At 39.8% G+C, this 13,484-nt stretch overlaps 1 protein-coding gene across 13 annotated transcripts in view; it reads left to right on the forward strand.

Moving 5' to 3' along the window:
* MAST2 (microtubule associated serine/threonine kinase 2) overlaps positions 1-13,484 on the forward strand; it is a 207,375-nt gene that overhangs the window by 135,832 nt on the left and 58,059 nt on the right. For all 13 annotated transcript variants that reach the window (XM_041483321.1, XM_041483319.1, XM_041483322.1 and 10 more), the window contains 2 exons: positions 5,295-5,386; positions 12,049-12,124. In XM_041483321.1, coding sequence (XP_041339255.1) covers positions 5,295-5,386; positions 12,049-12,124 — 168 coding nt within the window. The remainder of the gene's footprint in view (positions 1-5,294; positions 5,387-12,048; positions 12,125-13,484) is intronic.

Below are 13,484 nucleotides of genomic sequence, written 5' to 3' on the forward strand. Positions count from 1 at the left end.
AGATGCACTGGATAAAGGCTCCTTAGTTGTTTAGTCTGGACAAAATAACCAGGAAGGAATCCAAATTCAGGATGCTTCCTTCCTCCTGGGAATTTAATGACAGGAAATAAAAAGCAGTTTTCCTAGGTGATGTTGGGAAGAAGATAGTTCTGTGTCTGTTGTGGTGGAGACTCTGCCTGCAACCTTTAAGAAGTTGCTTGTTGAATTTGTGCTTCCATCCTTCGTATCTTAACTGGGTGTAATTGTATTTCTTTACAACAAAAGAAGTGTTTATTGTAGGAATGTGCAATCCCCCAAACCTACACCATGAATAATAATACTTTTTTTTCCCCCCCAGTTATTCTAGGATGAATAATTCTTAAACTATTCTTGAATGTGGAAAAAAAAAGAAATCAGTTGAACCAGATGCTTACTTATCTATTTTAGAGAACTAATTATCCCTGTTGTTGGTAGTGCTAAAGCTTACAAAATTGCTTCCATCTTTGAATTACTATAATTAAGACGATAACTTCCACATCTAGTTAACATTGCTGTGCAGCTGCTGCATTCATTGACATGCAGATTTTGGATTTTGTAAATTTTCTGTCATTGTGAATAAAAATTTTAAATACTTATTTTCATTTCCAAAATGTCTGTTTCTCATAAAGAACTCTTTGTAAAGCAAATCAACTGAAACCAAACTTCTGTAATATCAGAGGAGAATCTGGTGAAGTTTGGTTAGGTGATATTACATTTTAGGAACAATATGTAACCACAAATAACTTTACTAGATATGACTGCTCTGAATTTGGATCCCAATTCATAGGGATTTGAGGTCACTAAATGTAGTGTCAAATCTGGAACAAGTCTGATGTTTGGCTTCTGAATGCTATTTTGAAAGAAGTTAGTGCAGGAGTTAATCTGGCACTCTGACAACCTGAGGTAGTTTACAAAATTTTAAAATTAAAATTTTTGGTCAAAGGTTGGGCTTGATGATCTTGAGGTCTTTTACAATTTTACAAGTGATTCTGTGACAAATCACTAATATAAATAAAATGCATTCGTGAGTAGTAATCAAAACGTGATTTAAGCTGTACTTTTTCCAAGTATCGTATTTCTTCAAGTTGATTTCTGTCCAAGTCAATGAGGAGGCTCATGCAATCAGTGTTATCTTGTTTACTTACATACTCCAGAAGTTTCAGCTACAAGAAATTCCTCAAGGCCTATAAATTCAGATGGATTTTGAGAAACTTCCTTATCATTATTCATTTATAATAACCAGCATCACTATGAAATCGCATGATAGTGGTGGTTGGTTATTTGTATTTACATTGGTTTTTTCTGTGGCCCTCACTTTCCTTACACAGATGCCTCCTGGGCATTAATCGGTTTTGCTCAGCGAGTTGAAGATGTCCCCTGAGTAAACTGCTAAAATAAAGAATCAAATATCGATTTATGCTGAAACTGAGGCATTGATTTCTTTTTCAGACTGAGTAGGCACAAGAAACAAGGTGCACTCGTGGTGCTCATTCTAGAGGCTTGCCCTGGGCTTGTCCGTGGGTGAGGAGGAGGAGGCTGGTTGGGGTGCAGATGAAGAGCTGGGGGGGCTGCGTGCAGGTCACAGGTACAACGCCAAATGTGCTCAGAAATAACTCTGGGCAAGGGTGCTGCCTCGGGGACACATTTCAGCGGGTCCAAAAGCAGTGTCCAGTTACCAGAGCTGTCCGATGTCCTGCGGGGTTCAGTTTCAGGAACGCGCTGGGGACACTTCAGTACACATCACAAATGATATTTTTACTGCAGGCAGAGAAGTTAACTCCAGAAACAGAGTAAAAGCTCTATTTCCACAGTGATCCAAAGGCATTGTTTCAGCTGTTTCAGTGTACGATATCCATTTTACTATGTGTTTTTAGAATTAAACCGAGGTGCTCCTGTGAGCTCACAGGTTTCTAGACTTGGGTTTGGCTGTGTGGGTGTTTGACCAGGGAAGGGAGGGCAGCACCTCCAGAGCTCTGCATGGGCTGGAGCTCAGCCCTACAGCTCTGGGCCCTACAGAAACTCGGTGCTTTTAAAATTGTGTTTTGCCTATGCTGGAAGACCTGGAGGGGATTTGCTCTCTGAGATGATGAAGTGAGATCTGAGAAAAAAAAAAGTTAACAAGACCCATGGCAAATTGTGAGAGAAAAGGAGGTTCAGGGCAGGGCTCACCTTGTGTTTAATGAAAACAGCGAAACTTTGGCTTATAAACAAATAATAATGCTTGAAATCTCTCTGGACTGATTTTTTTTCTAGTTAAAAAGTAAGATACAGCCAACCTTCTCCCCTTTTACTTTCTTCTATTACTCCTGTTTTCTTATGTAGATTGAATTAATTTTTGAGCAAGAAAACGTACAGTATTGTTTAAAGAATTCACAAATGGTAATAAATAATAATTAATGCAATTTAAAGGATTAACAGTATGATCTCCTCATTATCTTTGGCCTGGTTCTCACATTTGAGCTGAGTGCTGTCTGTCTGGCTAAAATGAACCTTCCAGGAAATAATTTTTTCTTCAGTGGAACTGCTTCTGCCAACACCTAAATTTACTAGTTTGAATTTCTTTGGCACTAAGCCCTCCTTAAAGCCAGCTTTGCTTCCTTCATATTTAGCTCTTCTTCAGGAGGTTCTTAAATGCTGTCATAGTGCCTTGTGGGGGGAGAGGTCATCCCACTGAAGTCTGCTCATTACCTCCTCCCTTCACCCTTTTTTGTTTTGGTGCCTACCAGAACTTCACTCTTGTTCTGCATTTCCTCTAGGATTCCTACATCTGCTAAAAGCTTTTTCTCTATATGCAGAGGGCTCTCTTCCACCAGTAGAGAGTGTGATTGTACTTGTATATTTTTCTCAACACAGAACATGAATTTGAGCAGTTGGGTGTTGTGTTCTGAGTCCCTGTGTTTAAGTTTTGCCTTATTGCCAACACACATAAGTCACAGTAATGGCTAAACAGACCCAAGTGGTGTTTCTCTTTAGCAGATGAGAGATCCAGGAAAATTAAAAGTTATCCAGTGCTGAGGGTGCAAAGAGAATAATGTTTTATTCCCAACTTGGGCTAGGTTTCACTCCAAGCCATTCCCTCCTCTGGGTACATTTGTGTAAACCTGACCTATTTTAAGGGGTCTCAGCTGTGCTTTGCTCTCCATCCCCTTAACCCTTTCTCTTTTGGCTCCTTGTATTGGCAAAGACAGCAAAGAAAATGGGTTTATAAAACTGTTCAATTGGGAAAATGCGGGCAAGCAGTTAAAAAGCTCTGAGTTTGGGACAGTTCACTTCCCCTGTTATGCTGTGGTTTAAATATACCAAGTTTCCATAGTCAGCTCCAGACATTGCTGTGGTAAAGTGTGCTTTAGGAACTCTCTTTAGCGAAGAGATAAAACTGTAGAGAATGGAGCTCTGTTTTCTCACTGTACTAGTGGTTTTTACTGAGCAAGATGTTAAATTCTTACATTATATTTGATACTAAAATACCCAGGATTTTTTTTTAAAATTCTTACATAGTAATATATATTACACTAGAATACTCAGGAATTTCATGATTCAAGTAAGATTTTGTGCTAATGTAAACAGTGATTATCTGGTATTAATGTTGAAATTTAATATTCTGGGGTTTTTTCAGCAGTTACTGGACTAGTGTAACTGAAAACATGTTAAAAATATCTGTGAACTGGGATTTTAAGCTTTTTAAAATCGGGCTGTTAGTTTTTCCATGAGATGTGCACAATGGCAATCAGTTTTTGGATGGACTGTTGTTGAATAATACATGAATGTAAATGGAGATTGTATGGAATCAGTTGGATAATTCTGAGGAATGCTTTAAGTACACTAAAGAGCCTGAATAGCAGTTAATGGTGCTTCAACTTTATTACTGTTTATTATAGTTGGCAGTTCAGTTGTATTTTTTTCTCCATCAAGTTCTCTAGTTTCCTATAGAACAGCAATAAAATAAGCTTACAAATAATAATAGTCAGATGCACTGTATCCTGTGGCAGCAAAATACTTTTGCATTAAATTGCAGCTCTTGGCAGCCTGAGTGTGTTTATTGTTGGGCAGCTCCAGCAGATCAGTCAGTGCACGAAGGACCTGGCAGATGTCAGCATCTGGGGTCTGCAAGCAAAGAGGCTTTTCCTGTGCCCGGGGAACCCAGTGTGGAGCTTCACAGGGCACCCTGGAGTGGGGCCAGAGAGCTCCTTCCTCAGCCTTTGCTCAGCTTCCCCTGCTCCTGGCTGTTCTCCCACCCCTATCAACACCAGTGGGATTCTAGTTACCTGTTTTGGGAGCTCCTGAAGGAAGCAGGAATGTTTCTGCCATGGAGGAAGCAAGCTGGAGGTAGAGAGAATAGATGTATGTAGCTGTAGTGCTTGGTCAGTTCTAAGATTTTGCTGGCAACTTCATTTCTCCAGTTTAAACAGCAGGAGAAGTGGCAATCACAAAGGGATTTAACTGTCTAACTGCTCTTCTTCACAGATCCTGGGATTTAAAAATGTTTCCCTCACCCATTGTGATTCCTTTTATCATCTTTAGAGGTAAATGTTCGCTACCAGCAGTCACGAGCTGGGAAGCAAACGGGGGGAGACATCCTTCTCTTCATTTGGCTCTGCTTTCCCAACAGGGAAAAAATAAATCTGAACTGTCCCGTAAGAAGTGTCACTTTCCATGTTGGAACAAAGTCATGGCAGTGAGTGGAGTTGATGTGGTGGAGGCATGTCTGAAATTTGCTTTGCAGAGTTTTCCATTGGTATTGCCACAGGTGTTCACAAAGATTTTTGAATCCCAGGCTTTAAGTTTGATTAGTAATCCCACTCATCTGCTGGGTTGTGTTAACACTTTGCTCTGTAATTTTCACTCTGCCCTAAGGAATATGCTCTAGTTTCTTATAACCAAGCCAATAATTGTAACAGATTTATTTGCTATGTTGGATATTGGTAAGAGTATCCAGAGCACTCTGGGCTATATTACATTGTTTTTTGCTTTTTGTGCAAGTTGTAAAGCATGAGTAGCACATATTTTGTGAATCAGGAATAAATCACCAGCTATCTCCAGTGGCCTGTGTAACAAATGCTTCCAGAGTGTTGAAACACTTGCTGCTGACAAAGTACCTTTCTTCTCTGTACATTTCCTTCTTTGCAGGATCATAACTGAGGTCAAGAGTATGAGAGAATCCCACCCTAAATAATGAGAGATTCCTCCTAAGCAGAAAGGGATTCTGCAGACCTGGCTGGAGATGCTGTTGTCCATCTGACCATGCCTAATGGTTGGTTTGTCTTTCTTTCTTTCAGCTGTCGGACAAGCAACAGGAAGAGTTTGATTGTAACATCCAGCACATCTCCAACTCTTCCACGGCCACATTCCCCTCTTCATGGACACACAGGTAACTCCCTAGGACTGCTCCACCTGGGAAGCATCAGCAGTCACTCATTGCAGTGAGTTTGAACGTACTGATACTCAGCATCAAAGTATGCCCTATGGAAATTACTCTGACTGTGGTTTTTCACCTCTAACTTGTAAGAGGGTCCTTATAGTTTCAAGATAAATGTTTTATGTTCTGGACTTTCTAGTTTGCTTCCATATCCATCCTCCACTCTTCCTGGGGGATTCAATCCTCTTACATCCTGCAAAAGAGTCTGAGATGGAAATAAAATTAGATAAATACATTTCAGTAAATCTCTTGTTTTGAGTCTCTGAGCATGGTTAATTTGTGCCAGTGATTTAACTGCAGTTCTCATGAGGAGGAGCATCCTGCCTGTTTCCACGTGCCTCTGGCAGCTGTGCAGTGTGCCATCTTATGGTCTCTGTCTGCTCCTCACAGCAACATCAGGTGTTTGGGAGTTCTATTTCTTTTTTACACTGCTCCCAATTTTATCATGGCAGCAGCTGGGAAATGCTTGTTTCAGAACACATGGGCAGGGGCTTGTTAGTCATTGAAGTGAAGTGTGTGGAGATGTTCTTCCAACAGAAAAAGAAGGAATAATTCTTCAGAAAGGGTCACACATGCAGATTCAACAGCTTGCCTGAACAGCATGTTCCCTTGTTTTTGTTGCTGAGGGAGGTAGATGGTGTGTGACGACTTTGGTGTTGCTATTCCAAAATGCCAGAGAGGATGACTGGGCTCCAGGTCTGTCCCTGGTGGGCACCAGTCAGCAGCAGGAAACAGCTGGAACCTTTGTGGCACATCACCCTCAGTGCAGCCTCTCTGGAAACACGTCACTGCTGCGTGTGAGACGAGGAACGCTGTTTTCATTATAATCAGACTGGCTTCCTCCTACATGGCAGTATGTTCTGTAAATGCTTTCTGGAGACTGAAACTGAGGCTGTGCTGAGAAAGAACAGCAAACTGATGGTAGCTCAGCTGCAAGGAGCCATCTGCTTCTGTTTGCAGAGCTTTGCATCCCGAGAGGTGATATCCAGCCTGTTGAAAGGAAAAAGAAGGCCGAAGTTATTGTTCAGGGATGCCCATAAAAGCCTCATTCACTCTTAAGTTTTCTTAAGTAAAAATCTGCCACACTTGGGATGCTATAAAAAGCCCAGTCACGGAAAGCTAAGAAGATGCTTTAAGTACATTGTTATTCTAAAATGACCCATGATTTTCCAATTAAAATGTTAATAAAATCTCACAGATGGTATATTAAAACCATTTTCTGCTTCAGAATCTGGAAGAAAATACAGGGCAAAAAATGTGTATGGGACCATCTCCTTCCACTTCAGACTCCCTTGTTGCTGTTGTGTGTGGTTATGGTAGCAATAATTTTGTAAAATTTAGTTTAAACAAGGCATTTTTCTTGGTAGAGATTCTCCACTTAGTTACGTTGTGCTTTTTGCTTTAAATTCATATATGTGTTGGTTTCACTGAATTCTAAATTAGCTCTGCAAGCCTTTAACTGAGAAAAAGAAATGCTTGGGAGACTGCAACATGATATTGACATGATCATTGGTCAGAAAACAAATGAAGAAATGTTCATAATAGAAATGTGTATTGTATTTTCTTTTGATTTGCTTTTCTCCTCTATTTAAAAAATTAAGTTTCTTCTGGTGGTTTTGATACTGTTTCAGGCTTTACAAGCTTATAATTTATTTGAAGTATGTGAGTGTCTTCTGAAAGGAAGAGTAACTACTTGGTAGTGTGCCACCTTACTTTAGCAGTAATTTTCAAATATTTCCTTTTTTTTCCTGATGTTGCACATGGGATTTAAAATTATTAATTAAAAGGGCATCCTTTGTTACCTGGAAGATAAATTTATTTTATTTGGGTTCTCACCAGTACTATATTTAGGAGTCTTCTCTGGGAAAAAAATTAATTTATTCAAGAGACAAAAGTAGATGAAATTTAGAGTAGAGTCACAAATATTTTCTTAAGAAATATCATATATGAGGAGTGAATTTGAGAACAGGCTGTGATATTTGTTTAGTATTTGAACAGAATCTGTCAGTCTGTTTGTTCAAGCACACGCAGTGATGAGTTACTAAGAAATACTGGTGCCTCTCTCCGGCCTCTTTTGTCTTGAACTTTTCTCTTGTCTTCTTAATGCCCGTTCTGAGCCTCTGCTGCAAATCAAAGGAACAGCAAGCATGCAGAGAAACCAGGGAGGTTTTCTAAAATGTTTCTGTTCAGACACCACGCTAAAATAAATTCCTAAAATACTAAAATAAATATGCTAAAATACAATACACTAAAATAAATAAATGGCAGTAATGTCAGGAGTTACTCTTCTGTACATGATGTAAAAGTCAGTGGGTGAGATCTAGGAGAGTTCTTTCTGTCAGGCAAACCTAGCTCCTCATGAGCACTGAGGACTTACTGTCCCAAACAGCATCCCAACAAGATGCCAGGCTACTTCATGTCCTAGAAAACTTAGAAGAAAAGTATTACTTACAGAGCTCTCAACATTTGAGAAAAAAGTACATCCAAATATTTTGAATCCTGCCATGAAATCAAGAGCACTTAAGTGTGCTAGTTCAGTTTCCAGGCTGTATGAACCAGAATTTTCTAGAATGAGCTGGTACTTTAGCATAAAGAGCTACGGCTCATGGGGAAGTCACTCTGCTGGTTTAGTCTCCCAAACTTGTAGTGGTCAGTTTTAGGAATGCAAGTTTGAAAATTTTGCATTTATTTTAATTCATTTGTTTTGGAATGAGAAGGGGAAGTAAAGAGGTGCACGTGTATTCCTTATTTTTTTTCTATTTCTTTGAATCTGTTTTTTAAAATCTGAAAATTACGAAGAGGTTACACCATATGGTTCATAACTAAATTGCCATCAGATTACACTTTAAATCAAAAGGCTTAAAATCAAAGAAGTTACATTGTAATTTAGTAGTAAAGAGATAGGTAATTGCATCTGGGAAATTGAAACTCAGGCTATTTTAAAATTTACTTTTCACAGCTGTATGGTAGCAAGGTTGCTCTCTGGCTTCCAGTGGGGCACTTGTCACTGCTGGGACCTTTGCCCTGCTCCCATCTGTAATGGCACACGAAGGGAGCTGCTCACAGGCAGCACTGTGAATCAAACTATTCTGCTATTACACTGCAAATTCAATTCCACCTTCTGGCAGAAGAATGGCTATTGCTCAGGTGCCTATCTATTTATTTTTAGAGTGTGCAGAGTATATAACATCCCACCCTAGATCCTGCCCTGGTTATTAAAGCTGAGGTTTATCAGCACATCATGCTGTGATCCTTGGCTGGTCTGAGAGCACCACGGCATTCATTGTTTATGAAACTGGTGGTACACAGGGTGCTTTAAATATGGTCATAATTTTGAAATTTGTGTGTGCTGGAAGGCATCTAATTCTGTAGCGTGCACATTATCTTTAGCTGCTTGCTTTAATATTCAGCAAATAATTTGAATATCCTGCATAAAAGATCACAAAAACTTAGCTTTTGTGTTTATTTATTAATTTTTATGGCTCTCAGAAGCAGGTTTTACAACATGGTTCTGTAATGAATTTTGGGGTCCATAACCTATCTGATGAGTGTAATTCATGTTTGTAGGGGATAGCTGAGACTGTCCTTGCCTGTAAGGTCTGGTTTCATATTTTGAAGGTAGTGGCTTTACAAATGCTTTGGCTGCATCCTTCTTCCCGTGTCCGGAAGATGTAAAGGTTCCTGCCTGAATTATTGGCATTGGTGTTGCTGGGTTGATTTACCTAATGGGCAATCATTCTGTGTAACAGCCTCCCTTGAGACAGAGGCATTTCTGGTTCAGTGTAGCCAACTATAACCCTGGAGCAACAGGGGAATCTACCTTTCCTGCAGAATAAATAGGGTTTCGATCAGCCTTGGTGAACGAGACCATTGCACTCAGGCTTCTCTTATTAAAATACCTTCATCTACAGCAGATGCAGCAGTGCTGGGAAATTTTAGGGAAAGTAGAAATTCCCTGTCTCCCTGTTGTTGTTTTAAAAGCTTCACCCAGACTTGAATTGAGTAGAAAAACTAATTGCTTTTCATTTTAAAACTAGAAGCAAATCACAGGGGACCTAATTAAAATTCCAGTGTCTGAAAGGAAATATGCCATATACATCTGAAAAAGTAGTTGCTTAAAAATTAGTAGTATCTCTGTACCACACACTGCAGGCTCAGAAGAGTTTCAACACCCACATACTTAATTTCAAAATTTAAAAACTGTCATTACCCAATTTGCTCAGTTATTCTGAAATTCCATTTTGATCATAGCCCAGAAAGTTCAAAGATTGATGAAGATATAAAAAGGCAATGACAGTTCATTGCTTGTTTATAACAACATTGGGCAATGAGGTTTTTGATCAAAACTATCATCTTGACACAGTAGTGTTCATTGCCAGTAAAGCTTGAAAAATGAGAAGGCAAAGACCAAGGTTTCCAGCAAAGCTGGCAGCCTTCCTTGCTTTGTTAGATCATCTGCATCACCATGGAAAGGCCTCACTCCTGCAGCATCCTAAAATGCTCCTTCAGCTTTCTGCTACCAAGTGATTGGTGACCCTGACCTTAAGGGGGTCACCCTTAAGGAATGTGCTGCTGACAGGACGTGAATTGTCATGCATGACTCCTTCACTTGGACTTCCTCAGTCTCCTTGGAAGCTTGCAGTGCCTCCTAGACTGCCACTGTCAGACCTTTCCATCTTCTTGTGGCTCAAAAGTAGCAAAATGGTTCTGATTTTCCCCTGTGACCATAGGAATTAAAATGAGTACAAGCTTAATAAATGAAACACCAGAAGTTATTTAGCTATGGGTTTCTGATCACTCTCTCCCCTCTGCACTTGGAATATACTGGGAATGGGTTAAATAATATCCAGTTTTGGATGAAGACTTGAATTGTGTTGTATTCAACTGTGAACTCATTGTTAGTCTTAACTAACAATATGAAAGAAAACCAAGGCAAAGGAAAACAAACCTGTTGCTCAAACTCTTTATTTTTAATTTAGTTTGCTCTTGATGAAGCAGATTGTGGAGTGGTCTGGAATTCACTTACCTCTCCAGTTCTCTCATCACCCCATGACACATGTTCCATCAGCCTGGGGCTGGTTTAATCTCAACCAGCTGCTATTTTTCCCCTTGCAGACTTGCAGAGCAGATGGAGTTTGCTGGCCTGAGCTGCACTGTGGCCATCCTCAGACCCCAGGAGGTGTCAGCCTGTTCCCCTTCTCCTCCTCCTCCTCCCTCCCTGCCCTGGCACACGTGCCAGGTGTGCACACTTTGCTCACAGAAGTTGTGCAGAGGTGCTGCTGCAGACTTTTGTGACCTTTTGTAAGGCTGAAGTGGGAGGGAACGTTGCCTTCAGCTGAGCACTGTGCTTACATTCTACTCCTGCTCAGTGGAACTGCAAAGGTGTGTGGATTACTTGGATTGAAATGAATGTGACTTAATTATAAGCTTAATTATAAGCTTCAGTAGGTTGCTGGATAGGACTGTAACCTCAGGATCACTGCTGCCCTGAGAGGCAGGCTGGGCAACTTGAGCTTCTGAAACAGAGACAAGTCCTTTGGAGATGGCTCATACCTGAGGTTTGCCTTTTCAACGTGGCTTTTAAAATAAAACCATTTTATATGGGATCTAAATTTAAAACCATTTCTGATGTACCTTGCAGTGTATTGCTTTTCCAGAATCTATTTTGTTTTCCTGGTCTTATTTTAGTGCTATATTGTTGTCTTTGCACAAAGAAATTGCTGTTGACACATTTATGGATAGTTTCTCTTCTGTGCCTGTATTAATGATGGGATACAGCAAAGCACTTCATGCCCAATAGAATGCACACTCACTGATGTGAAGCTTCTAAATTCATCCATATCTTTGAAATATTTCTGTAGTTAGTTTGTAAATGATCCTGGCTTTCAGAAGGGCTTCTTGCATGATGGTTGCTTTTTGCTCTGGAATAAGCTACATTGCAATAAACCACTCACCATGATTATACACCGTATGACAAAGCCCAGAGGAAAAAACCAGACAAAAAATTAACTGTTTTTTCTTCTTACCAGTTTCACTGGTACTTTCATTTTCATGGTAAAGTAGCATTTCAGAAAAGTGGTAGTTAGTGTGACTGCTGATAGGTTTTAGCCCAATCATCCTACATATAGATAATCCTTTTATTATGTGTAGTTTTCATGGTATATCCCTTTTTATTTTCTCAGTGACTTTTGCATTCAACCTTAGCATACATTGGGAAGAAATGTTTTCTTACTGTTTATTTCTCCTGAAACTGGCATGTGTTGCTTCAGGTTTTTCATTGATAAGTGTTGGGAAAAGCTTGTAGATAGAAGTTACTGCAAAATATTAAAAGACTCTATTGTCAATGGGTAATACATTACTTACCTGAAAGTGGGAAATGAAACATACCCTTTAAATTATTTTAAAAGGAGAAAAAATACTGGTACATCTGTCAGAACATTTCTTTAGCAAACTAATGCTCAAAAATCAAAGACTCAAAGCTCCATATTTCCAGTTATTTGTGACTGCAGCGTGCAGTTCAAAGTCTTTCAGAACACTGAAAACTTGTTGCTGTCATTTTGTTGCAAATGTGAACAAAATGGTTTTGAACTGGTAATTTTTGCTTTCTTAAACAGGTAGCAGCCCCTTGGACAGTCCCAGGAACTTCTCTCCAAATGCACCTGCTCATTTTTCCTTTGTTCCTGCCCGAAGGTAAGGCAAGATCTCTTCTCTTTGGACTGGCAAGCAAATAGTCCATGCATTTTTTTTACAGATGGCCTGTGGGTTAGAACATTTTTGATTGTGTTTTACTTTCTTTGATGTCTCAAATTATGTTTTGTTTTACTCCTTATGGCTTACATCTTGGCAGCACCAGACTGTGTTAGGTGCTTTTCAGACCTAGAAAAAGATAAAGTAAATGAAGCAGTTAATGCAGCCTGGGGAAGAGGCAACGTTCTCCCAGAATGGCATGTAGGGCACGTGATATGACACATAATTTAGTCAAAGTGACATTAAAGCCAGTCATGATTAGGGTAATTGTAACTTCGTTGTAGTCCTAGATGCTGCTCTCACTGAGGTGTATTCTTTGGTGGTCTTCTTTGTTGTGTCTGCACAAAGGTATAAAAATTCCTTAAATTAGGTGTGCACAGCTCTGTGTCTTCATTCCCTGCCTTCTCACTGGTAGTGACTCCTGAGTTTTTTCTGCTGTCTTGGGCATTGATGTCAAGAGAACATTACTGCTCAATGAGGAAAATAGCTGATAATTGAAATTGCAAGTCTGAGAGAACCTCTGCAAGGGCAGCACTGAGAGACCCCAGTGTGGAGCTGTCATCTGTCCTGCAGCCACTGCTGGACAGGTGCTGGTCATGTGTGTGTCAAACTGCTGGGGAGAAATCTGATCCCACAGTGGTGGATTTAGTGTAAGGAACAGGAATGAAAGAATACAGACAGCTGGGAGAAGCAGAAAAATGGGGATTTGAAAGTTGAATCCCAGCAGGTAGGTAGAAATGGATAATGATACAGAAAGTTAAATTTTGTGAGAAAGAACAGAGAAATTAGAGAGCTCCCAAGCAGTGTTTGTGCATAGGAGGTGGGTTATTAAAGCGTGAGGAAGGTATTTAGGATTTGTTAAATTCTGCCTTAGCTGAAAAAACCTCGTCTGTGTTAAAATGATCTGAGAATAGTAAATGTGTGATCGTCCTGAGAGAAAGTAAGTTTTCTAAGAGACAGATTTAGCTTAGGACTAGTTAGAAAAAATGATAAGTCTCAAAACTTCAGAGAAGAATAAAGGGTTAGGATTTGATGGAATAAGGTACACTCTTTATCTGAATGGCAGGAAAATCCTGGAGCATTTCTCCATTGAGGTGATTTGCTAGAAGACCTGGTGTCCTTGAATTCTGTTTGAAGCAGACTTTGGTCTTCTGGTCTTATGTAAGAAAATGCTTTTTAATAGCATATGAAATGTAAGAGTCTGGATATGTATTTTCCTGCTGCCTCAGAGGGAATATTAGTGCTTTACCTGCTGCTTAAACAATTCAAATGGACTCACCCACATTTGTTTTTAAAGCCTGAT

The sequence above is a fragment of the Pyrgilauda ruficollis genome, unplaced genomic scaffold (genome assembly GCF_017590135.1).
Source record: "Pyrgilauda ruficollis isolate IOZ18807 unplaced genomic scaffold, ASM1759013v1 scaffold6, whole genome shotgun sequence".
NCBI classification, from domain to species: Eukaryota; Metazoa; Chordata; class Aves; order Passeriformes; family Passeridae; genus Pyrgilauda; species Pyrgilauda ruficollis.